Raw genomic sequence first — 27667 nt, 5'->3', positions numbered from 1 at the left:
CCCTTTGGATCTGTCAGCACATCCCCACAGCCCAGCCCAGCAGCTCCTGGTTACTGGAGCACTGCCTCTGACTGACTTGCAGAGGATCACATTTCTGTGATCTCTCTCTATGCCTTGGAGAAGGGAGTGATGCTCTATTTATTTATGCCTCTCTTTCAAGAGATGAAACAGGAGAATGGGCCTCAGACCTAAATATATATATGCTGCTTTCCTCCTGTGCACAGCCCTCACTTTTAACTTGTTCCTCTCTTCAAACTACTTACCTTTCCAAAGCCCTCCAATTCCACAAGCACCACCCTTAAATGTACCATCTGTGTCCTGCAGGATCTACCTCACTTGCCCAGAATAATACAAGAATCATTACTCTTACACAAAACCACCATTTCATTTTCTACTAATCATGGCAAATGTTGCAAGTTCCATTCTCCTGGCCCCCATCCAGCTAATTTAGATAGATGGTTCCACATGTGCTCTCTGTCCTTCCATTTCCTGCCCATACCACGGCACACATTTGTCTAAGTGAGTCAAAGCAGGTTTCTCTGCAGTAACAATTTCCTTAGTACTTTACATTTTTCAAAAGAAGCCTGCACAAAACACAACTTATTACCATGCTATTACTGACTTTGCAAGAGGCAGAGGATTTCACTGCTTTGCCACACGTTATGCTGAACTGTAATGTGTCACAAGCTATACCTGAGCCTTGCATTTCCCCCAAATATAGAAATTACCTGTGTAGCAACTATGTTCAGGCAAAGCAAAACAATAACCTAAACTAGTCAATTCTCCGCTTCAATATATTCCATTATCCATGTTTTTTGCCCTTAAAATAAAAACCTCAACAAACCCAAAATGTTAAGAGGAATAAGGATAATAAGGCAAACTTTCAGAGACCAAGGCACTTCTCCATGAAGATAATTTCTGTTTCCTTACTAGTCAATGCTGTTAATACTCCTTTCCAGAGACACCTTGACTGACAATCACTGTGTATATATGGGGACATTCACCTTTTGATGTCCAACACCAATTGCCTCAAACAATATTCCCTTCTCTCACCCTCTGCACCTGAACAAACATTTTTAAGGAAAACTACTTTTGAAGTATCCTTACGAAACAATGTCTCTTTGATCCAAATATCTCTTTCTTCAAGTACCCTACCATGATACAGATGCACTTTGGTAATAATGACTAGTGAAAACTAGGGCCCCCAAGAGCTCCTTTGAAATACATCTTAATTTTTAAATGAATTTTTGATTTATAAATGTGCCCTTTGAAAGCTCAAAATTTGACTTCTCTGAGACCCTGTAGCAAACATTCATTCATTTGCTGTTTGCACTTATGCAGGAGTTAAGGTGCAGAAAAGGTGGCACATGCACAAACACGCAGCACAGCCCCAACCAACACGCTGATGATTTTTTCTTCATAAGAAATTAATATATAACTAATTTATTTATTAGTAAGTCTGGTGTACCTTGGACAAAACAGAAGACGATGCAGGAAACAAGTCCTGCCTGTTCACCCCTGCCTACAGCCAGAACCCTGGTTAACGTGTGTGTGCGTGGGTGTCACATTTGAAACCACACAAGTGCACACACCACCCTGGCTGCCCTTGGAGAACAGGATTCTTACACAGGAACTGATTGTGATGGATGAGTACCAGAATCCCCAGGTCCCCAAATCCTTCTGTCCCAGAGCTCCCCTCTAATTCCCAACCTTGCACAGAAACCACTCAGCCCTTCTGCCTAGAAACTCCCATCCCACTCATTCCCACTTTTCTGCCAATTCTGCCCCAAATCTTCCCCCTCATGTCCCCCCCATGTTCTCTCCAAAGCACCCCAACATCCAAGTCCCCACATCCTCATCCTCCTCCATCTGCCTCCTCTGCTGCCCTGTGCTTTCCCATCCCCACCAGCCCTGATCCCACGCTGCTTCCAGCACTTGTTACTGATTTCCCTGCCATGTTTCTTCCAGCAACTGCCTCCTACTATGGCCATCCTTCATCCTCCTCTTGGCTCTCCTTACATGACCAAGTCTGGCAAGAATTGCAGAGAAGCCAGATGTAGGCTGTGCTTACCGAAAATTTGTCTGAAGGCGGCCCTGAGAACAGGGAAGGAAGAAAATATAGGCATATGGGAGATCTTTTAACTGCTGCGAGATCAACACACTACTCAACACACTCTACATCAACAAATAGATTCTAGTTCACTGAGAAATGTAATAACCAGGAGTAAAACCAGGCTGTGAGGTAAGGCTGCACACATGTGCCTTAACAGGCAAGTCTCTCAAAGCAAGGCAAACAGACACGGCCCAACTGAGTGCTGACTCAGAGGAATCTGCAAAGCCATTATCCCAGCTCTGCCATTCCAGGTCACCAGCACTCCTCCAGGTACACAATAGAGATGATGAAGGAATGACACGGACCTGCTTTGATCAGCAGGAACAGGAGAAAGGATCAGAAGAAAACATGTGATGTTCTCACAAATGCAGACAACTGCTAAGAAAAAAAGGATCATGGCAGAAAGGTCACACATACTTCTATGCACATATACAAATGTACTATGGCTTCCCTAAATGGCTTCAAATACTTCATTGATCTTACTTCAAATGTTCTCGCTGCTCTCTTTAAAAGAATTTTCCTCTTTAAAAAGTCCTCAGCTGAATGTCATTTCACATCCAGTCTGTAAGAATGGAGACAGTCTACCAACCATTTGCAGAAGAAATCAATGTTTTTATTGTTAACTGACAATTAAGGCGCCTGAACTATTTTTTGTAACATCTAAATTCTAAAATATTTAGTTCTGTGGAGTCCTCTTTACATAGTCATCTTCAAGGACATAAGAAGCTCCTACAAAGAGGCAGAGAACAGCCTACTTTTGGCATCTACCTAGGTAGAAGCTGAACTTGTATCAGGTCAAGGAAACAGTTACTAAATTGCCCTAAAATGTAAAAGCAAGCAGAGTAAGCGCTACCAGAGGCTGCCAGGGAGACTGCAGAGCCCCCATCTCCAGAGGTCCTTAAGAACAGGTTAGACAGGTACCTGCCACGAAGCACCCCTGGCTCTGCCTCACGGCGGGGAGAAGGACCCCATGACCTTTCAAGACTCCCAGCCAGCATCATGATTATACAATTTGACAAGTACCTGCTGCAATTTTGGCACCAAAGCTTCTCTTTTTATTAATTTTTCTTCCCTGATTTAAAATTCCACCCTTACAGAGGAACTTTGTCCACTCCCACTTTTTGTTATCACCTCTACCAAGACATAATGAGACTGCTTCTAGTTACAATTTTGGACAAGATATTTCTTTCTGTTTCACTCCAGCACTACCTTCTCATATGTTTACTTTTAAACAGTGCACCAAACAGCACCATTTAACAACTTTTTGCATTAAAAGTGTGGTTCAATAACTTTGCACTGTTCATTTAGCACAAATACTAATATTTAACATTTATGATGTTTGCAACTCTTGGCCAGCGTATAGCATCAAAAGAGCATGTATGCACTGAATTATATCTTGTTAAAAAGAACAGCAGCTCTGAAAAAAGTTATATTGGAACAATCTATAAATGTGTTTACATTATATGAATGATTTGCTGTTCCTTCACAAGGCATGTAGGAAGTCAGCACTTCTCAAATGTGTAAAGTATTTCCATGTGCTTAAAGCACGATCTTTCCAAAACAAACAATGATTGAGAAATTTTTTATTATTCTTTATTTCCCTGACAGCTGTTTTTTTGGACTCTCCTCTCAGCCACCTTCTTTCTTTCAGTCAGATCCCTCCTTATTGCTCACAGTAACACCTACTCAAGCAAAGGTATATTCAGAGCTGTAAGACTCAGAACTAGGAGGATCTCAGGCTGATTCAAATGGTATTTTCCTTAGATCACTCTACAGCGTGTCTTTGTGCTATCTTAGCTAGTGGCAGGTCTGGCTGCTGCTTGGGATGGAATTCGGGCATCCTACATTAGAGCCTGACACCCATTCCTGCTGTTCTGCCCCAGTGCCTGCTCCCACACAGGCAAGGAAACAAATGACAACCTGGCTGAACTCTTCCAGCAGCCTTCTCCCTATGAGCCTTTTCACGGGACCAGAACATGCTGCATGCACAGAGACATCCTCTGAAAACTGATGGTGAAGAGTCAGGCAAGCAAATTAGCTCCTGGGCAACTCCAAAAATCCAATAGGACATTAAAAATCACAAACAAAACAAAAACCAAACCAACCCAAACAAAAAAACCACAACAAACAAACAACCAAAAAAAAAAAAAAAAAGCCACCAACAAAAAAAAAAAAAAAAAAAAAACCAAAAAAAGAGAGAGAATTAGAAAACCTCCTAACCCTAAGAACAGCTTCATTCCAAAAAGTGACAGCTAAAGCATAGATCTGCTCCACTGCTGGCCACAGACACTTTAACTAACAAGCACATTGGTCATGCCATTCACTCCTGTACAATTAACACTGTTGGCACTATTTCATTTACTGAAGTCCAGTCATTACAGCTGTGCAAACTTATGAGCCTAATTTGCATTTATACTAATATGTGTACATAAACATGTGCCGCTTTAGCCATGGAAAGGAGTCTTACAGCAAATGAACAAATATATTTTAACAGAGCAGTATCAGAGAGCCCAACCATAAAACAGAATCAAGTCAAGCAGTTCTGATTATGTCTGTCCACCAAACAGCTTAATTTCAACTACAGCATATTTCCTAAGGCATTCCAAACTAAAATCCTGCAGAGGGCTATGGGGAGACATAGCACTGCATTTTCAAAATCCAGTCTCCTTTTTCAAGGCCATTGCTGTGTAAAGGAAGGGAGGGGAAATAAACACTGTCATTTACTTTGCCTTTTTTCCTCCAGAAACATTTCTTACCAACATAAGGAATAAAATTCATTAAGTCAACATCATATGCTGAATGTTTATGCACTTTGATATAACAGTAATAACTTAGCAAGGCCAGAACCCAATTAATGTTTTAGACTTCAGCCCATGAGCTGGAGTGCACAGGAAGCATTCTGATGATAGATCACTTAAATAACGTTTATCTGGCATACACTTCAAAACCAGAGTTCAGAAACTCAAAGCACAGTTCGGCATGTATGTGCTTGACTCTTAACAAAACATCTTTATTTAAACAGAGGGCTAGAGATTTAGTATGACAAATGTATTTACTACTGCTAATCATTCTCCATCATGCTACTCGGAAGTTGCAGTCATATTGTATTTATAAACCCATGAGATTTAAGGGAGCAGTAGGTGGATCACAGGACTGTGGATCACTTTTTAAATCCAGCATGTTAGTCCTAACCTGAGTTATATCATCCAGCGTATTTGGTGCGCCTCAGTTTATGTATTTGAATTCTGTATCCACTTATTGTCAGAGATGGTGGAGATAAAGCAGCAACAATTTCTTTTTCCTTTCTTCTTTTCAGAAATAGTATCCTTCTTAGCAAATCAATGCTCATTGTTAAAAACATGACACTGTTACTGATGACAAAAATTCAATGCTAAAGCAATATGCAATATACACTCTGACTAGCAATCAGGAAATGGTGCTTAGCAACTGCAGAATCCCACTTGTCCCAGGGCTATGTGCACCCCCTGTGAATCTCCACTCCAGAGAAGCTGCTTGGCAGGAACGCTGCATCCCTGAGCACCTTCATCCAGAGACCAGGTGGAAAGTGCTGTGACTCCCCTGACTGGGGCATTTGGGTTTCCTCTGGAAAGGGACTCTGCTTCATGGCACTGACACCAAGCCCAGGGCGTCTGAGCTGGGACACAGCTACAACACACAGGCACAGAGAACACTCAGTGCCACTGGAAATTTTACCTTTACATGCATGTTCTCTAAACAAATATGTCTGTTCCAAAAGGATCTATATGCCTAAACACACTAGTTACTCTTGAAAACAAGTGTCGTGATTTTGCTGTGATTCTAAACTACCAAGAGCTGTAAAGAGGGAAATATTCCATTCAGCTGTAAAAGAGAAATGTGCGTGGTATGAGCCAAACGAAGATTAAAAACAAAATACCAATTAAACTTAAACTGGCATTCATCTCAAAGAAATCAATTCCATCTGAAGAGTTTCAGTCTGAAGACAGACCAGCTGAGCTAACAGTGAAGGAAGCCTTGATTGATTTATTTTTTAACTTCAGGCAAAAACTAAAAGCACTCAAAAAAACCCCACCACAACCCCCACACACACTAAAACACACTGCACCAAAACCAACAAACCAACCAACCAAACCAGAGCAGTAAGAATTGGCAAAGTAAGCCCCCCTCAGGAGCTGCAGAATAGTTGTAGCCTAAACCACAGTGTGACATGCACCTCACTTACCTCAGAGTACCTGGCATATGTCTAAGCAACTTTGAAGGAGCACAATTGATTAAAAAGGTATTTTGACAGACTTTTTGGAGTTTGAACAGGATTTTGGATAATTGCTCCATGAGCTATAAAAGAAACAGACTGAAAAACAGGAGCAGCCGCTGAGCAGTTGTTTGCACAGGACGCAATATTGCAGGAAAAGGCAATAATAAAGAACAGTTAATTTGCCCTGAGTTGATGAGGTCAATGTTTTAAAAGAAATAGCTCCACATAACGTAAAATAAGAACGTTATTTCCCATCAGAATAATACTGCAAGCATAACACTGCACAAAAATCTCTTCCCTAACACTTGTTATGTGCAGCTTAGTGGTAACACACATTCCTGAGGTGTCCTAGACATCCTGTGTCTGACACAAATCCATTCCTCTGAAATACTGGTTCTACAACTGCTCCCTCCTGCAAGCTCTGGCTGCTCCAGGCTGCACACTGCTCTCCCCAACATCAAGCTACTAATAACCTGAAACTGCAAGAACTGGAATAAATCTGGGCAATATTCAGAGCCACAAAGTTATATTTAACAGCGCTGCTGTGATTTGGACAGGGAAACAGTAGCTGGAGCAGATATTTCACTCTTAATTCACTGCCATTCAGGGGTGCTGTTGACAGGAGATGGAGCCCAGCTCAGCGGAAGAGCCACAGGTTAGGAATTTAGTAGGGCTGGATCCTATTCCTCCCTCCTCCACTGCTCTGCTGTCTAATCCTGGGTGAGAACATCCCCTCTGGGCATCTGGTTCCCCTCCCTCTCTGACACATCTATTTAAACTGCAAATTCATTGGGGTAGGGACCATCTTGGTAATGACAAAGCATGTACAGCACTCTGCACTAATAGTTCTATTAATAAATATTCCCACTGCTATTAAGTAATAAAACAAAAATGATGATAAGAATTGGAAGGTCAATGATGCATTACATTAATTCTGAGGTATTTGGGTATAAAACGCAAGATGGTAAACTTCCAAGCAGGAGCAGGCCAGGGGACACCTATGCTGTTTTCCCACATTTTTGGGCAATCCAATTAGCAGTAATGGAGTTTTTAACTACATGAGATTACTCCAAGAATACCATCACTAGAGGCTAAGTGTCCTGGGAGGCTGGGGGAAGGGAGAAAAGAAACATTATAGAACTGGAAGGAACAGAAAAGGGACAAGCACACAGCCTGAAATGCGCTGGAGATGGCATGAGCTGAGCCAGTCTAAGGCACCCAGATTTTCTACAAACATAGAAATAGCCGGGCCACAGACTCAAAGGTTCCTTGTTCCCACTTCAATGAATTACAGAAGAATTAAATACATTCACACTTCTATGCATTTCTAACCACAATGCTGAGGTAAAGCACAGACCTAGAAAAGCCTTCTACAGTTCCATAAATATCAGAGACATAAGAAGGAAACTAAGTTCATGTAACATAATTAATTCCTGTTGCATTTGCCAACGGCCATTTGTCTGCAATACATATGAGCATCTCTTTTGCACCTTAAAATGAGTTTCACATTAAAGCTACCTCACAATCAGAAATGGTCATTACATTCACCAAGAAACAGAAGAATGGTTCTCTTGCCAGACCTTAGATTTGTTTTGCACCCCCTGAAATTTCAAGCCCTAGAAATGCTGGAAACATTTCCATTTCTGACATCATTAACTTCTGACAAACTTTGCTCTTTTAGACAGCTACTAAGGTGTGAAGTACCACAACTGACAAATAGCATTTTAGCACTACTGCAACAGTTAGGATTGCTACAGTTTCTTTTGTAGTTTTACACTGATTTGAGATTAGATTTAATAAGACTGTTTGAAATACTCAGCTGTGCTGAAAGTATGTTTCTTAATATGATGAGCATGATTAGGAGAAAACCCTGCAGCACTGTCTCCCCCCACTCACAGAGGTAAATCAGACTGATTTGGAACATAATCTGTGTGAACAGAGGTAGAACTTACTGAAAAAGGTAAAGGTAAAGAGCAGGCTACACAGAAAAAACTACTTCCACTTGAAAGGAGGGAAAAAAAGGAATTTCACAAAAGGAAAAGTGAAGGAGACGCTGTCCCCATGAACTAATTGTCTGTCTCATGCTATAGGGGATGCTCTTGCTTAGCTTACAAGTGAAAGACATTCCCTCCTGCCCCTGCAAGCACAGGAACTCACAGCACTAATACGACACCTTAAATGAGCCCACTTCCTTGAGCATTGCCCAGGAGACTAGAATGGACATGCTCCTAACTCAGACACTGAGAAAACGTGTCTGATTAGCAGTCAGGCAGAAGAACATCTCTGACCACAGCCTTCCCAGGAAAAACACTCATGTTCAAGCAGAAAAAAAACCCAGTGGATTGCCACAACTGCCTTTGTGTAAACACCAGCTCCGGATCAGCCAGCACCTCAGATAGCTCTATCTGGCTTCCCTTCTTCTGAAACAAAATTAGAGGAAAACACCCATCAGAATAGGTCAGTGGCCAAACTACTAGGAAAAAATAAAAGCACAGGGGAAGGACATACACAGTGATTCATTAAATGTGCACTGCTAAGCCTCTGACAGTGAGCACAAACCAGATTTTCAGAGAAATATACTGAATTTACATAACTGTTGTGCCAGAGCATTAATTAGAATTGTATTTCTTGAGAAATTCTCAGTACTCCCTTAGAGTTGCCCCCACCAATAGGACTGATGTGAACCCCATGGTTCAGAGAGGAACAAAGCCAAAGCAGCCACAAACAGCACAACAAAAGCTCCACCCACTTCATGTGTACACCTACGCAAAACGAGTGGACTGAGCATCTCAGGTTCTTAGAAAAACACTCAGCCTGGAAAACAAGCATGTCCTAAGGTGAGTGCCAGGTGGGAATTCACCTCACACTGTCACTAGAACATGCCTTCATACATCATGTGCAATGAGCAGAACTGCTTTCCACAAAACCAACTCTGCTCCAAGCCCAGCAATTTGCATTTGACTACAGTAACTTCTCAAGATGCACCCCAGTCCTAATCTGAAAACATCAAGAATTTGAGATTTCGTTGCTTTCCAGAGCCAATTTTAACAGTGAGGCCAATTAAACAGCAGAACATTATGTGAACTTTAGGTCTTATTCATTCCTTCAGTTCCTATTTAGATGGTATTTGTTTAACTAAGGTTACTGGATCTTGATACATTTAATGCTGCACTGCTCAGATTTGGCATGTTCTGTGCTAAGGAGGTATTTAATAAATTGAGTCATACCTTGACCTTCTCCTAAACCAGAGGCAGAATGCAGCACACAAAGCAATTCTGCCTTTGAATGGACTTTGCTGGCTCCTCTTTGCATTCTTCCTGATTTTTGCACTCAAAATGCAGCCAGCAGAACTCTCCAGTATACAACTCTTCCCAATATTGCATTCAGAAGTCCTTTCCTATTTATTGCTGGACTATCCACATACCCAAGGCTCCCACAGACGCTGTGGCTGAGAGTCAAACTGTTTTACCTGCTTAGCTAAACTTCCAAATCCTCTTCCCAGAGCCTGTTCTTTACTCTTCTATTTCTGATTTTGCATTTAGCCATATTAAAACACATTTCATTCAAATGAGGCCAGCTTGTCACAGCGGCCCTGTAAACTGCCAATTTGCACGTCATCCACAGAAATTCAACATCTGCTTCTAAGCATTGAGCTGCCTCCTAGCAGAACACCCACAGAAACATTCCCAGGCTGTGGGACCAACTTCTTCAAAAATTACAAGTTAGACAGTTCATTCATTTCTTGTGCAGAGTATCAATATTGTTATTATTGTGTGATATAATTTCCATATATTTTTTAGAATAATGTCATGTAATAACGAAATCAAGCCCCCTGTAAAGAAAATAAGGAAACAGTCATCTTTCCAAACAAAATCTGTAATTTTATTGGTGTAAAATTCTTGATGCAATCCATTTTCTATAAACAGTAGACACTAACTTCAAATGCTCCTATCCTTAACTTTATTTTTAAAAAACATTAACAGAAATAAGAACAGTTAAATTGTTCCTTTTCAATTTAGGACTAGGATCAGTCAGGGTGAGGGATTTTTTGTCTCCTGGGATTGAACAAATTAAATTATTTATCTATTCACATTTTCACTGAAAATAGATTTTCACATGAACACTGATGAATTAGCAATTAGTTATCTGGCATATCCTCTATTATTCCAAACATTAAGATTTAAATGTCATGCTGCTGGATATCTCTTCATCCAAGTCTTTCTCCATTCCTGGATAAAGTTTACTTAGAGCTGCAGATCTCAAATGTCCACTACCACATACTGCATTTAATATTCATTTTCAAGCGAATTAGAAAATACTTCCACTGTCCTCATCACATAACATAAGCTTATCTTCTTCCTTTTCCCACAGAAAGGCCACAGCTGTAAGAAATTCTGACAATACATTTTAACAGCAAGAAAAAGTACAGGCATTCAGAGTATTTTTTACAGGCATTTTCTGTCCACTGGCTTTTCTACACAGAAAATCCCTCACAAAGCATATCAATCTGCTCTAGACTCTTATATTTTAAAAGAAATAGGAAGAAGATCAATTTACACCACAGGAAAACAATCCACACCTTTGCAAAAACTGACACTGCTTTTGGAAAAATAAGCTGCAAAGGCTTCTTTACTGTGAACACTTTGACAGATAATGAACACAGCACAAACATTCATGGCAAAAATAAATCAATTACTGATAGGAAACTAGTCTGATGCACAGGCTTTTGCTTTGCTGACTTCTTGGTTTGTTGAGGAGAATAGAGGGTGTTGGTTATTTTCAAGACATTCAGTTTACCACTATCAATTGTAAAATATAAAGTCTAAAAAAAGTACAGAGATTTAAAACAATACAAACCAGAAAACCAGTAAGGTGCAAACAAGACCAGTCACTTGTGCTCCCACCCCCAGCTTTACAGTTATGTACACAGGCTGATGTGTACTTGTCCCATGTCACGACACAGAACAGGAATGCTGAGAGATCTTCAGCTGCCACCCTAACAGTGACATATCTGCAAAAATACTTGTTGCTTCCTAGAGCCAAACAACAATGAAATACAATGAATAAATACAAATAAATAACAATGAAAACAGAGCCCTTAACCTTGGCATTGTTTTCTAGATTGTCAGTCCAGTACTCACAGATTACTCCAGTGTGCAAAGTAAATCTGAAGGAAGTGCAGACGATTCTTGACCTTCCAAAATTTCAACTTCCAGAATTAGTACACAAATTAAAAAAATAATTCAAGGACACCACAACTTCACAGGGAGAGAGGTATAACTTGTTTTTTGACAACTACATAATGAAAACATCGCATATATTTGTGATGACCCTTCTGCGTGGGTCATCACAATATTCCAGCTAGCAGAATGATAAAATTCTTCGATTAATTCCTAATTACTTCTTTAATTAGAAGAGAACAGTATTTCATGTAACATGCAACTCAGGTTTAAATGACCTCTTAATTTCATATGAGGAAATCCTTGATCTTCTGAAAGGCATTAAAAAAAAACAAGCAAGCAAATCTTACCATTTTGATGCCAGTGGAAAACGTGACTGGTTTGACAGGTTTGGGTTTTTCCAGCTGCATTTCTAGCTGAGTAGATCTGTCCTTATGCTGAGCTAAGAGCAGAGAGGCAGGAAGATCAGAGCTCTCCTGTAAACATATGAGGAACAAACTTGAGTCCTAAACCAAAACAAATATTAATTAACACTGCATATTCTTCAAAACTGCAAGCTGTGACTACAAGGCCATTGCTAGGAGAACAGCAGAATGCCAAGTATCCTCTCCCTCAGAAAGAGTTTACAGAAAATGATCATTTCCAGTAATAAGAAAAAGCTGCAGCAACCCCATAAATCAGAGTAACCTGCAAACAACCATTTTTATAGAATTCACATTAAAGACAATATAACAGGCTCCTTATTCCAACTGGCCAATGCAACTGTATTTATTAAAATAAAAAAAAAAATTAGAACTTAATCAGAGAAGGAATAATACTGAGTAGTATAACTTGGATCAGATGTTTATCTAAGACACATTCTTTCTACCAATGAACTCAGACCAGTTTGAAATTGTTTCCCATTAGATTTCACCTGAGGCCGTTTGGAAATGATCCTTGCTCTGCTCTGCACAATGGCACTATTGTAAGTGCAACCAACAGCATATTTATTTTCTCCTTCAGCAACTTATTTTTAGGGAAGCCAGCCAATTTTTAAAAATATATGTATAAAGTAGTAAAATGAATAGTTAAGCAAATTAATTACTTAAACTCTCAGGACAAAATGATTATTAACATACATATATGTAAGTGCATTCTTGAGAGAGTCACGAAATTATTGGCCAAGTAATTTTCTAAGAGACTAATGCGACTATCTACATGCACACAGAAATGCTTGAGAATTCCTGGCTAGAATTACCATGAAGTTGAGAGCAGGGAAGAAGTTCAGACAGATTCTTCCTGAACTGCTCTAGCACGGTATTTTATTCCTAAGGCCCTCACACATCACATTTACTTCTATTTCAAAGAACCAAGCAAATACTGAACTATGAACCATATTTGTTACTCACAAAACCAAACAGATTTTATGAACAGGACTGTGATTTTTTAATTATTCAGTTCAAGGTAGGAAGTTGGATGTTTCTAATGCCACGAGATGCCTTGCTGTTTTCATGGTACCTGGAGAAATCTTCTGAAGTGATCATGAAGAACAGTCACGTTGTACACTGACTTTTCACATCACTCTCCAGTCTTTTTTCCTCTCTGTATTTTATTACACTGCCTTTGTCTTACCACTAGAATGCAAGTTAAAAGCAGAAAAATCTAACATGACAAGACCTGGTCCAGAATCACAAATAGAACAACTAAGGCACAGGCTCCTACTTGCATTTCTGTGATTAACTAGGAGGAGGGGAGGGAAGATGCTGAAAACCTAAATTGTGGAGACATCTAATTTCTGTACAACTGGGAGAAATTTTGGACCACAAATGCACTAGTTTAGAGCCTGCTTCTCTCAAGTGTTGTACATCTCTAACCACCATGCAACAGCATGTGCTGCCAGCTGTCAGCAGAGGTTAAGGATGTTGAATTCTTTCAATCACCAGGTTTAATATGTTGGGGGAGAAGGGAAGAGTGGAAAGCGTTCTCTTGTTCATTTCATCCTTCATATTCCTTAAACTTTCACTGCATTTCTAACGGAGTGACTCAAGGAAGCCAACTTTTAACCAACTTCTCCAGAGTTCACACAATGACCAGTAACCAGATTACACAACTGTGGGAAACCCACACTGTGCCAGCAAGGCACCACATCCTGATTGTTTCTCCTTTTGAATATGCACAGGGCCCTTCTGTTAACTATTAACACACGTGGAAGTTCCAACCCTGTGTTTATCCATACCAGCAATTTTCTGTATGGGAAAACAAACTGTCTACACTATGAACAAAGCTGGTTATACGCAACAATTTCTGAAAGATTTGTCTCAAAACCCTTGAGGTTCTGGATATGTGGATAAAAGTGTGGATATGACATCTTTAACACATTTGCCTGACTCCAAGCTATGCCACAGCCCAGGCAAAACCTGCTCCTCTGCCATATGCTGCAATCCCATTGTGCTCATGCCTGGGAAGTATGGGCTGTTGAAGAGGAGAGTGCAAGTCCCATAACACACAAGGTATCTAAGAGATCATCTTAGATGTATACACACAGGAGAGTTTGTACAGCACATAAAGAAAGTGCTTTAATATTTTACTCAGCCTGGATTATCCAAGACTACCGAAGGTTTAAAAAAAAAACCCAAACAAACAACAACCCAAAAAACCCCACTCATATAACTCTTCCAGTGATACATAAAGTGCATTTGAGTCTGCAAGTCTAAATTACAACAGGGTATTGTGTAATAATAAAGTGAGAGGTTTTATTGTAAAACAGGTGACCTACAATGAAGGTAACATAGAAATTGCCTAATTTAGTACTGGGAGGCAAAAAGGACCAGACTGTTTTTCCAGTGGCCAGCAGAGCCTGGGTCTGCCCCGATGCCTTGCTCACCTCCCCAGCACTTCACACTGGCCTTCCCCTCCCTGTTCCCAGCCAAGGAGGGGTTCATGGAGCCTTGGCCCCAGGCCCAGTCCTTTCTGCACAAGCCCCTGCACTCCCCAGGCTGGCCAGAAACCAGGGCCCACTGCACAACATTTTAAATACCAAACATTTCTGTGCCTCTGGACTATCTAAATTTTCAGCTCTTTGAAGATGGCACAGTATTCTCAAACACTTTTGTACACAACTGAGACCTTTACCCCATATGAAACCACCACAAGTAACACATGTAACGACTCAGAGCACCACGATGGCGAGGGAAGGGGCACCTCTCCCATGAGGAAAGGCTGAGAGCATTAGGATTGTTCAGCCTGGAAAAGCAAAGGGTTTGGGGTAACATCATTGTGGCCTTCCAGTATCTGAAGGGAGCTGACAAAAGATGGGGAGAGACTATTTACAACAGCCTGGAGTGACAGGACAAGGGCAAGAGGGCAGGTTTAGCTTACACATTGAAAGAAATTCTTTACTGAGGGTGGTGAGGTCCGGGCACAGGTTGCCCAGAGAAGCTGTGGATGCCCCAACACAGTGAGTGTTCAAGGCCAGGCTGGATGGGGCTCTGAGCAATCTGCTCTAGTGGAAGTTTTCCGTCCCCATGGCAGGGGGTTGGAACTGGATGGTCTTCAAGGATCCTTCCAACACAAGCATTTCTATGACTCTATGAGATTTGTAGCTTCTTAAAATTTCAGCACCAAAGATAAAATTAATTTCTTGATAAGGAAAATACCTGACATCTCTACTTGTACAACACAAAAACTGTGTCTTAGATTATTTCTTGCTACCCAGTGGCAGGGGCAAACTTGAAAAAAAAAAAAAAAAAAAAATTACCATGATCCAGTAAGTCTGGGGTATAGGTTGACCACATCAGGTCCAAAGAAGATTCAAAACCAAGGTAAGCTTCCCACCTTCCTCTGCTCTCACTCTGCAGAGTCAGCGGTGAAACCAGTGGTATCTCTGTAGCCAGAAATTAATCCTTTTTGGTTTAGCACAGAACCAGCAACCATAGATATAAGATTGGGTTTTTTAAGTTAATTCTTTACACTGCTGCTGCTTATGCTAGGCTTTTGCTGCATTTCTCATTTAAGTTTTAGTTATGATCAGTTTCATTTTCAGATTTGCAGCACAGCATTAGAGGGATTTCAGAGACCATAGGAAATGTTTATTTGTTTAACAACCGCTGGTTTTCCAGAGACTTTGTAAGTCATTACACAAACACTTCAGTGCTGGTTTTATAAATCTTAGAAATATTACAAAGCAAGTTTTGGCTCAAATTTAAGTTGACACTGCCCCTTCAGAAACAGAGACACAACTTGAAACTGTCCAGTTTCCTCCCTCAGCCTTTAAAAATCACCTTTATGTTGTTTTTAGAATATTAAGATATGTTTTAATAGCAATACATATGCAATCACAGTTGAAACTACCTATTTTAGTCATGTTTAAGGGTTATTTATAACTATACTTTCTGCAAGCCATCTGGTGAAGGTTTCCAATAAAACCAATTGCTGTGTTAAAAAAAAAAATAATAAAACAACCAAACACACATCATCACTGGTCTCTAGTCAGTTAGGAGTATGTTTTAGAACAGGGTTTTAAAAAGTCAGAAACTAAAAATCCATATTCTGAGAAATTAAATTCATATTCATAGTGGAGTTTTTATTAATTGATCCATTGTTCCTAATTGTGTGGACTGTAAACATATTTACCTTTAAAGTGAAAATAGATTGCTGGATGTAAAGATACAGGCTTGGGGGTGTTTTTTAAAGAATCTTTCTGCTCATCTTTGCTTTTGTCTACAAAAGGAAAACCAATGACAGGTTGCCAGGAATCCTGGCTTGGAGAAAGGGATCTCTTCAGGAGGTCTTGAATCTCCTAAATTACACTTAGATCCTCTATCCATGTCAGTGCCTTCTGCACTGGCTCCAAGAAGAACTCTACTTTTTCAGGAAAAGTAGAAAAGCATCTGTATCTTGAATAAGAGCTGAGACTACAAGCAGGAATTAACACTGTATTAGTGTGAGATGCATTGATCTAAGAGAGAAAATATGATTTAGATATGCCAAGCAGCTTTAACCTCACTGACACTGCTGAACACGTGTGTATATGCATACATACTTCTTTTCTCTGATTTCCTTCAAGGTTACACACAGACTGTGTGTACACAGACTGTGCTCATGGGTGTTAAACCTGTGAATGTGTGTGTATGCATGTCTGTACTCACACTCATATTGAAAAAATTTAGATGTGAATCTTGTTTAAGTGAGACACTGAGTTTCTCTATGCCCACACATTACTGTATTTCAGATGCAGAATCAGTAAATTAACCAAGATTACCACAACTTCCAGGAGTATTCTGAGTTTTCCTCCATTTGTCTATACAAATTTCACTCACTTCAAAAGGAGCAACTTGTACCAGAGAAGTTGCAGTAAGAGAACATGACACACTCAAGGCAAGAAAACTTTTCATTGTAGTAGTTTTTGAATACAAAGGGACCACCAATCATTTAGGTGCTCTGACTGAGAAAGGTCTGACCAATGCTTGGATAACTCATGAGGTTACTGTCCCCTGCTCTCCACCATCTCCACTGCAGAGGTGGCTGAGTCAAGAAGCAGCTCCTGATGAACATTTTGCTTACACACCAGACTATCAGCCACAACTCAGAACTGCATAACAAGCCACCAGTGGTAGATTAAGTCTACAAATCCCAGAAGCACTCTTCACCCACTCCTTAGCTCACCAAAACCAGAGTGGTTTGCAGCACTGCAATAAATAACAGGTGAGAGAATGGAAACAGAAAACATGTGAAACAGGGACAGATGTGTTAACTCCACACCGTTAGCAGTGATAGAGATGAATGTCAATGCTACTGAGCATTCAAAGCCTCTGGTTTTGTTACTCACCAGATCATCCAGGAGTGCCTGTTTATTCTTCCTTTTTATCATCTGTTGTAGCTGTTCTTCCTTCTGCATGAACAGTCGCCTTTGTTCGCTTTCCTGCCGCTCCACCTCCAGAGCCTCCTCCAGCTCTTCCTGCTCCCGCGTCTGAAAGGGAAATCAGAAATCAGCTCACAGCCACCCCCCAGCTCCACTGCCCACCAAGGGACCCAGGGCAGGCCATGCAAGAAAAGCAGCCAAATTCTACCTCTTCAAGCAGAATTTTAAGGTGATTATGGATGATTATTCTACCTCCTTATTGTCCAGTGTAAAGTTAAGATTTTGAACTTGCTGCAGTCTGGATCTGACTCCTTAAATGTTAGAGAATGGGTTTTCCCTACACTTTAAAGGAAGCCTCTCTGGGCTCCCACACATCCTAAAACTCAATGATGTAAGTAGGGTTAACAAAAATATAATCCCACAATGCTATTACTGATTGTTCCATTCATCAGCTGCATCTTCTTTGCAAAGCACACCCTGTGCTTATCAGTGGTGTAGAAGAAAAAGGAGAAATTACAAAAATGTGACTATTAATAGAGAAGCCTATAAATCTAAGCATGAATTGTGAAAATGTCACATTTTCAGAAAATAAGGAATTTTTCCTATAACCTGGGCTGCAGTCATGTGACATGAGATGAAAAAGAAAGATTATTAGTACAAAATGACAAGATTTTGTTACAGATCTATCTCTTGGCAAGTCTTTTTTTAACCTGTAAACTATTAAGTAATCTGTATCTGAAAATCACAGTGAAAGAATAAAAAAACAGAAGAGGGCTCAGAGACAGGGGAAACTAAGAGGATTAAACAATTTAATAAAGAAGAGGGATCAAAAGAATGTCAGTTGGGTTGCAAGAAGGTATAAGGAGAAACATACAGGAAACATCTTCCAAATCTTCTCCATCAAAAATACTAGAGCAAAGGGAGATGCAGTAAAAATGGCAAGATAATTAAAATTTTATAAACTTAAATGGATGATTTATTGATGAAAGCAGTTTCAGCAAAACATCATAGGGGAAGACACTGACCTCTTCTCTGTGGTACCCAGTGACAGGACCCAAGGGCCTGACATTGTGTCAGGGGAGGTTTAGGCTGGATATCAGGAAAAGGTTTCTTCATCCAGAGGGTGGTTGGCACTGGAACAGGCTCCCCAGGGCAGTGATCACAGCACCAAGCCTGACAGGGCTCAAGGAGTTTTTGGACAAAAACTGCTCTCAGGCACAGGGTGTGACTCTTGGGAATGGTGCAGTGCAGGGCCAGGAGCTGGACTCAATAATCCTTGTGGGTCCCTTCCAACTCAGTTTATTCTGTGATCGTTGAGACCAAGAGCACAGTAAAGTTTGTTCTAATCATAAAACTGTATCACAAAGCCCAGCTACCTGATATAAGCCAGAATATGTAAAAAAATATCCTTCTACCAGACAGATCAAGCCAGTGGGTTCCAGTGAGGCTCAGCTACCCCCTGGATGCAAGAGCTGGATCACCTCACAGATCTCACCACCTGTCACCGAGCCAACAGAAGCTGCTTCCATTTTGTAACTGGTGAAAAGCTGGTCACCAACCAGCAACCACCTGGAACTGGGCTCTCTTTGCATTTAATGAAAGGAAAAAAAATAAGCAAGAAAATCCCCAAACTGCTAACTGAGATTATGTCTGAGAATTAAGGGATTTAGTTAGTTCGGTCAACAGAACTGAAGAGCTCAGGGTTTTTGAGACATTCCAAGGCTCTTCCACATTTATCTCTAAAGACTGCCTGGAATTTGCACTGAAACAGAAGAAAACTTGTAGGGAAGTGCTGACAGACCTAGTCTGAAGAAACAGCCCAGAAAACTTATAGTCAGAAATAAGCAAACTGATAAACAAACCTAAACCAGAGCAGACTACAGGAAAATGGAAGAATAATCATGTGTCAGATCAAATTCTTTAGAGGAAGACCAAACAGAACAGTAAAACAGAAAAGATGAGTTCAACAGGCAGCAAAAGTTGTGTCCAGACTAAAGATAATCTAAACACAGTCCTAATATGTGAAGGAAAAGATGATGACAGTGAAGCCTGGAGTAAACTCAAGCCTACAAGTGAAGAAGTAAGAAGAAAGTAAAATAATGTTTCACCACATTCAGGAAAGGATAATCAAGAAAACATGCACATTCCCATCACAGAATTCAGACAAAACTATTTCAAGACTGCACAAAGCAGCAAGTGAAATCAAACATCTAGTGATAAAGTAGGAGGCAACAAGTTACCCTGTGACTGGAGAACTGCAAATACTTAAGGGAGAAACACTGGAAAAGTTGTAGTCCACTCAGGCTGCAAAGTTTTATAAATAAGAAGTGCATATAAATATCTATATATAAAAAACACTTTATAATTACAAGAACACCAAGATCTTCATGCTTTTTTTCTGAACTAAAAGAGAAGAACAGTCTGAGGTAGAATGTATTTCCAGCAGAGATGGGAAAACAGAGTTCCTTTATGAGAGGCATTAAGATCTCTGCATTCAATTCTGGCCCCTTCTGCTTGCCAAACATGAATTCAAACTGGAGCAGGCAAAGGGTAACAAAAACAACAAGAGGGACAGAAGATATCTGTATCCCTCAGAAGCAACCGATTACAGAGGACAGAAAAATTTAAGTCAAGAATGTAGGGACAACGACTGGCCATAAGAAGTTTAGGCAAGAAAGTAGGACACCTTTCTACCATGGATGGAGTAAAGACATTCCAAAACTTGCTAAGAAGAGCTAGAGAGGAAAAGCACCCTTTCAGCTTTTAGGAAAGGGGTAAATTTATAGGCAAGATCATGCAGCTTTTGTAATAACCACTGTGTAAAGTCTATTATTATGTTTCAATTGTTGAAAAAGAAATTATGAATGTTTCAAATGTTAAAAAAGAAAAAAAAAAGAAATTTCTCCAGCTCTCCAGTGAGTGTGGATTCCCGCAGGCTTGACCAGCTTCCAGCAGCCAGCCTCCAGCACAGCAGGACTGCAGAGCACAGCAAACAGAAGTCCTGGGGGCTTGAGTGGGTACAGGGTATTACAGAGCTGCTTGACAGGATCACACAGACCCTGCACAGGCTGTCAGGGTCACTTCCTTGAAGGGAAGGTGGGCTGCAGGCAGAGCACGCTGTTCTCACTGTGACCCCAGAGGCTGCAACTCCATTGTAAAATAAGACATGTAGCCAAAGCTTTGGCAGGTCTCTTCAAGCTCTGAAGCAGAGGATATTGCACAGTGTCAGAGACAGGATAACAGATCAGAGATGGACCCCTAGGGAAATTTCCTTGCCTTTAAAAGGAAGAGGTTCAAACAAACATTTTTCAGATTCCAATCTCCTCCTGTGAAATCCTAGAGCTAAAGAAATCACTCAGAGTTTTGCCACAGACTTCAGGGGAGTGAGGATTTCACCCCTACTGATTTGAAAGCAAGTCCTTAGTGCAACTGCATTAAAACACAAAACCTGGTCATGTCACACTCTGGGCAGACATTTTCCTTCAAGAACTGATAACAATGTGTATTTTTATGCTAAAAAAATATTTACCAGATTAAACTTTTCCTACAGGAATAGATGCATGCAAGTTTATTTTTAAAGAACAAAATGATATGTGAGACATAATTTAATGAATGAATCTTCAAAGAGCCCTGTGTTTTGCACACAGATCATATATACAATATCCCTGATGTTACTGTTATCAGCTCTTGAACAAAAGTTTTAATGTTTGTTTCAACATCTTTCATTTTGAATTTTGCATAAAGCAGGCCTGTGCTTTGTCTCAATTTTACAACTCTCTCCTGGGAGCTTCATAATGTCTGAGTCTGGATTCCTTTTTTCCTTCAGATGAGAAAGGAACAATTGTCCTGGTGTAGGAACGAACTTCATCTCTCCTGGATATTGTCCAACGACACTGCCAGCACGCATGCCATGGTGATGTATTAGACAGGCTCTACTGCCTGCCCCTCTCTTCAAGCCCTTCCCAAAACAAAGCATAACTACATTTCAACTATCAACCTCAATATTTAAATACAAAGAAATCTGCACAGTGCTTTCAGCTTTGAATTGTTTTAAGAAAGTACTCCACAAATCTTTAACAAATGAATAAAAATTGTAGGGGAGAGAAGTTAACTAACCAGTTTTAACTTATTCTTCTGAATGACTTCTTTGTTATCCTTTTGATACAGTTCCATTTTCTTTCTGGTGTTCTCCAAGTCCACATTGTTGGTCAAGTTAAATACTGCATAAATATTATAAAGAGAGAAAGCAAAAGTATTAGGCCAGCATGCATGCCCATGACAAAGAAACACTATTCTTATGCTCTCTATCCCTTCTAGCCAGATATAAACATTGCAGTAACAGAACTTATTTAAACAAGCCCTATAAAGACAGAGACAATCTGCTAAGTCACTGCACTTCAACGAAAGCCAGCAGAGTTTCTGTAGGTTTACACATCTGTAGGAGATTAAAATTTGAATCTTGCATCCCATTTTGTGACACTGGTAATGATACACATGAATAATCACCATACTATTCATAAAACATTGACCTTTTCAAGTAGCAGTTATAGCTAAGAACACAGTGATTCCTGTAAAATTAAATTAGACCAAACACATGCATATTAAGACAAGGTTAGAAATTATTAAGTCATTCCATTTCACAGGGAATATCTAATGCACAAAGACTACAGTGACTGTTTGAATTCTCAGGTACACAAAAAAAATTCACATTGCTTGATAACTTAAAAGGCACCAATGTACAATTACCTTTATTATGAGGAATCTGCAGATGCTTACAGATTAACAGGTCATCTGACATTCTTTTGATGTCTCTCAATGGTAACAGGCTATATCTCATGTAATTATGAGCAAGCAGGGTCGGCCAGCAAGCTCCACAGTTTAGCACAACATTCCCAATTATCTACACATGGCACAGACGATATCTCAAGAAATTGAACAGTTTCTATAATCAACAGCTTGAAAGATGTAGATGGTTTGGATGATTAGTAATTTGATGCAATGCCTGAGCCCTTCACCTCTAGGTCACTGGTTCACTTGGGGGTCAAGTGAATTCCAGCTGAACGCTGTTATCACTGGGAAGTCACTTGGCGATCCCTGTCCAGAGTGGATGCTGGGCTCATGCCCGTGGCCTTAAAGCTACTGAACAGTGCCAGCCCACAGCACTCAAAGCCTCCAAGAGCTCTGTCATGTGGCTACAAGAGCAGTGGAGAAGTTTTTGCTGCCATTGATAAACCCTTCACAAGAAACAACCGCGCAGTGACTGTGCTACATCAGACCCTGTGGAAGGGAAGGAAGTTCTTGTGAAAACACCAGCATGGGACTTGGGAGGCTTTGGTTCGGTTCCCTCTTCCCAGGCTTTTAGGCAACCAGGGCCAAACTAACCCTGGGCACAGGCACCACTGCCAAGTCATTTGTACCAGGAAGGCTGCTAGGGAGGAACAGAAGGAAGCAGCATGAAGTCTGTTGTTACTCATCAGGATAACACACATCTCAGTTTGGGGAAGATCCTATCTCTTCTTTCATCCTCTCCACAAGTAACACAGGTGAAATGAGCATTTAGGAGGGTTCCAGGCAAACCAAACCAAGAGTAGCCCAGACTGGCAAACCAGGTGAGAGCAGAGAAGGAAACATCAAGAGATCAAAGCCAGGAGCAAATGGAGATAAGAAGAAACGGGAAGGTCCAAAATGGTAGAGTAGTGGGATGCAGCTCAGTTCTACAAGCCCAGCTCACCACCGCCAAGAGAGGCATTCCTGCCCTTATGCTCCTCTCCCCAGGCACAGGCCTCACCCTTTCCCCTGCTCTGACTCCAGAACTCCCCTGGATGCTTTGCAGTGCCAATAGAAATCCCCCAGTAACCTGAACTGACTCAACACAGGGGTCGGGCAAGTACCAGAGAGGGTACCAGGGAAGTAATTAAAGAGTACAGATGGGAATAGGAATATTCTCTTTCCAGGAGCATCAAACCACCACCTCATTTTACTGTTATTAAAAATTTCCAATTTCTTCAAATTGCAACAAAAAAGGGCTCAGCAAGACACAGCTGAAGAACTTGCTAACCTTAAGTTAAAAACACCCAAATTGCTGTATTTGTTTTTCCCCTTTTTTAAATAATAAGCAATATCAAGAGGACTGACATTTCAATTCAGCCTGGCTCCTGAATCAGCTGAACTCTTCCAGCCCCACCCCAGCATCCTCAGTTCAGAGAGAAGATCTAAGATGGAGGCTGAGTTTATGCTTTAAGAATTTCAGAATCAACACCTGAGTTGAATTTTAGAACTTTGCTACTGTTCCTGGGCAGATTGCTGGGTCTCTGTACTGGAGGTCTCCCACTGGCAAGAACCACAAGGGGAATAAAGGTTCCTTCCCCTTATACATCACCTGCTGTATCTCCATACTATAGCTACAGCCAGCACTTCTCCCTGTGGTCTTGATCTCATCCCAGATGGAACCTCTGGGCACTGCCATAACCCAAACAAGCCATTCAAAGTTCAGCTCCTTGGTTTTTGGAAGCAAGCTACCTATTCCAAATGTTTTGGGGCTTTTTTCCTCTCCAAAAGGAGTAACATTTTCCTATTTCATATTGTGACTTTCTGGTCATAGCAACCTCTCCTTAATAAAGCACATTATTTTACCCTAATGTTTAGTAATTTAATGGAGATCTGACCTCCACATTTCCAGCCTACAGTTGCCCACTTACAAGAAGTTTTAATATTTGAGTATTAGGGGAGAGAAGTAGTGTCATGTGAAAATGCTGGCATATAACCAGACCAGGGCTCTGCAACGACAGCAGCTGCATGGGAATGTCAGCACTTCCTACAACTTAAATCCACACAGCAGCTCTCTAAACTCTTCAATGACGACACAAGAAAGAAATAGCATATGAGCCATGCTGTGCTAGCAGGATGCCCAGATGCCACCTTCAGGTGCATGAGGAGATGCCAAATTACCTTTAAGCTCCTGAACATCGTGAATATTTCTCTAAAAATAAATCCAGGAATAAGCTGGTGATCTCTGTTTTGCAACTATTGCTGCTGGAAACCTTCAGGGTTTGGGTTTTTAACGTCTTTCTCAGTTATCTTTAATAGGTTCAACTAGTCATAATTTGGCCTACAAAACAAGAAGCTTAAGATTTAAAACTCATACTGGGGAAAAGCAGGCATGTTTTAAACACATGCAGATGCCTACCTTTATTAAGAACTACTTACAAAAGTGTATTTTGGTACTTCATAGGAAGTAACATTTCTATCTAAAAATATCTATTTCTGCATCAATGTTTGAGAAATTTTTAGCAGCCACCTGCACAGTCACCCTAACAGCCCACTGCTCTGCTCATGGCAAGGTGGAAGTGTTTATCCCCCCTTGTTTTCCTGCTGTGGCTGGAACCAAACCACAGCTACAACCCCCTCAGCAGTCAGATCTGCTCACACCATGCTGACCCTGCGATGTCCATCTTATTCTGCTTTGTCACTCAAGGTTATTGTAGGACACCAGCAATCAGAGACTCAAAACTTCCAGCACCCTCAAAGGCCCGAGCAAATTTGTCCCAAAGAAGACTGATACATAGTCATTGATGAGGAACACTGTTCTGGTCCTAAGCATCTCCTCCTCAACACTGAGTTATCCACATTTCAAGAGTGGAAACACTTAAGAGCTACATTTTGTTGTAAGAGTGGAAACAGTGTCAAAAAAGTGTATTAAAAAAAGTAAAACGGTGGAGAGCGTAACAGTGTAATCTGGATCTCTTACAGCAACAGTGTCAACAGCTGCCCTTTAGTGCATGAAAACTGCATCTCCCCTCCCACAATAAACACCTACCAGCAAAACAAGTTGCTCTTTGACACCGCATGGTTACCAGCCAGCCAAAACATCTTTCAACATATTTTCTAATAAATTTTTCATGAGCTTCAAACGTCTTTTCATCAATATTTATAGAATACAAATTCTTGCCATTGTATCCTCACAATTACAGCTGACAAGTCTGTTTTGCAAGGGGCACTAGGGCACAAAAAATAATTAAGATATTATTTCCCTCTCTTGTCCCTTGTCCCGTCCACAAGTTACTTGGCATTTAAAACCCAACAACTATAAAACCAAAGAACACAGTTGCTAATACTCAACACACTAACTTTTACATAGCTAGGACTATGCAGCACTTTTTTTATTTGGCCTGCTTTGAGTTTTGCCAGAAATTTATTTTAAATATAATTCTTAACTTAAAAAAAAAAAAAAAATTCTAGAACTGGAAGAACTAGAAAGAGTTAAAAATCCCAACTCATATGCTACACCTACCCTGAAAAAATATTGGTGTAGATCTGAATATGAGTGGCAAAGCAGATGGCTGATTTGAAAAGGTTTCAAAGAGAAGACAGACTTATTTTTGTCAATGTTGAAATATAGCATAAGCCGATATAAGAGGCCTGAAGCCCTTCAGGGAAAAGAAACAGAAGCTGTTTTGTATGCAACAATTATTTATCTACTTATCCATCTCACATTGGTTGGTTTATAAAATGACTTGCCTTGAGACATCTGTTAAGTATAACAGGAAGACTATTGTGTTTTTGTAAAACATTTCATTCTATTTAGGTGAAACTTCCAACTTCTGAAATTCAGCCTCTACAGGGAGACTTTCTCTGCTTTTCAAAACAACACTGATTATACAATTCTATAACAAATGGAAAAATATTTTCCCAGTTATAAAAAAGGAAATGAGACAAAAATTTTAATTAAATGGCACAAGAATTTGTCCAGAGACATAACAGTATGAATGAATATCACTGCACTACAGGACTCAGTCCCTCCAAATCTCCCTGTTTTAGACTAAGACTAAAAACTATTAGCATTAGTTCATTATAAACAATATTGCTCCCATCCTACTGTAACAACCCCTTAATTATCATCTTTCTAAAACCCCAGATTGGGAATGGCAGAGTGCTACAGAGGGAGACAACCTCATCCTCAGTCTGCCTGGGATGTCCCAGGCTACTGTGGCACCTTCTCTTGGTGCTTTTAATGCCTGATCCCTGTACTTTTAAAAGGGGCAGGAAAGGGATGAGGGGGAGAAAAGATGGAAGAGAATTTAACAGGCCCCTTCCAACCAACATTTCTGGGATTGTAACAAAATAATTATCAGAAACAAAAGAAAACCCACAGTTAAGCCAGAAAAGTCTAGTTAGGTATTAATAATTGTTTCTGTTTATCCTCAATGGTCTTTTATTGAATCAATAATTTTTCCAGAAAAATTGCATGGTAATGAATGATTGAAATCACTCAGCCCGAATCAGTCTAAGACAGACCATTTTGGCTGGAAGTGTGAAATCTCTGTTCACATGAGATGACTAAAACAGATCTCTAATAAAGCTGCCCAATTTCCAGTTCAGTTATTGCCTTTGTCAGGACCAGCAACACCATCCTCGAGAACACACACACAGAGGGGAAAAAAAACCAAACCACAAAACAATAAACAGCACAACCCACAAGTGATCACAGATAGCAAAACCCTTTCTATCCAAGGATCACTTGTGAGATAAGTGTTCTGAGCAAGACAAGTCACGAGGCAGCCCGTATTGCACAAATTCTTGGAGGAGTAGGGAGATACAGGAACACACAAATAACAGCAGCCTCCTTCGGAGCTGAATGCAGTGAATGTTTTTAAAAGCAGCAATTACCGCTAACAATTGTGTTGCGGTAATGCCTGGGGGCCTCACTCAGGTACCAGGAGAAGGTGCCAGGCACAGGCTGGGAGGCGGGTCCTGCTCCGGAGAGCTTTCACACACAGGGCTTACAAAAACGGCTACAGAGATACTCTGGGGAAGAAGAAATACTTGGGGGAAATAGAAAACTTTGTAGAAAGAGCAAGAGAATTCACATTGTGCCCAAAGAGTGCAACTTGTATCAACACTCAAAGGTTTAACCATGTCCCTCTCATCATATGGGCACAGACCTGACCCACTCAGATACATGCTGTCCACACCTTTCCCAAAGGCAGGTTTTAACTCTCACTTTATTTTTATTCCTTGTGCTAATGACAACAAACTGTGTTTACAATGTTCTCAAATTGTCCAACCGATTTTTCTTCTGGGGGAAACTTGCTTTAAAATGTGGTTTTTATTTAAAGCCTTGTTTAACACATTTTAGCCCAAAGCATTATTCACTGGCTACACTCTAAACCACTTCAAAAACGTGGTTTTTATAACAGAAATCTTTAAAGGTGACTATCCTAATGTTTGTTTGACCTTCCCACACGCACGTGCTGCTGCTGCACCACCCAACTCTTCTATTT

The 27667-nt window shown here is 40.5% G+C and overlaps 1 protein-coding gene across 3 annotated transcripts in view; it reads right to left on the bottom strand.

Moving 5' to 3' along the window:
• MNAT1 (MNAT1 component of CDK activating kinase) overlaps window positions 1–27667 on the bottom strand; it is a 119230-nt gene that overhangs the window by 51872 nt on the left and 39691 nt on the right. For all 3 annotated transcript variants that reach the window (XR_005601898.1, XM_039551792.1, XM_039551791.1), the window contains exons 4-6: window positions 21504–21607; window positions 17355–17495; window positions 11899–12024 (exon numbers count right to left, since the gene is read on the bottom strand). Coding sequence is in view for 2 of the 3 variants with exons in the window: in XM_039551792.1 (XP_039407726.1) it covers window positions 11899–12024; window positions 17355–17495; window positions 21504–21607 (371 nt within the window). In the remaining variant the exon portion in view is untranslated. The remainder of the gene's footprint in view (window positions 1–11898; window positions 12025–17354; window positions 17496–21503; window positions 21608–27667) is intronic.

Source organism: Corvus cornix, chromosome 5 (genome assembly GCF_000738735.6).
Source record: "Corvus cornix cornix isolate S_Up_H32 chromosome 5, ASM73873v5, whole genome shotgun sequence".
Taxonomy (NCBI): Eukaryota; Metazoa; Chordata; class Aves; order Passeriformes; family Corvidae; genus Corvus; species Corvus cornix.
The sequence above is the reverse complement of the archived record's forward strand: the minus strand, read 5'-3'. Positions and strand labels throughout refer to the sequence as shown.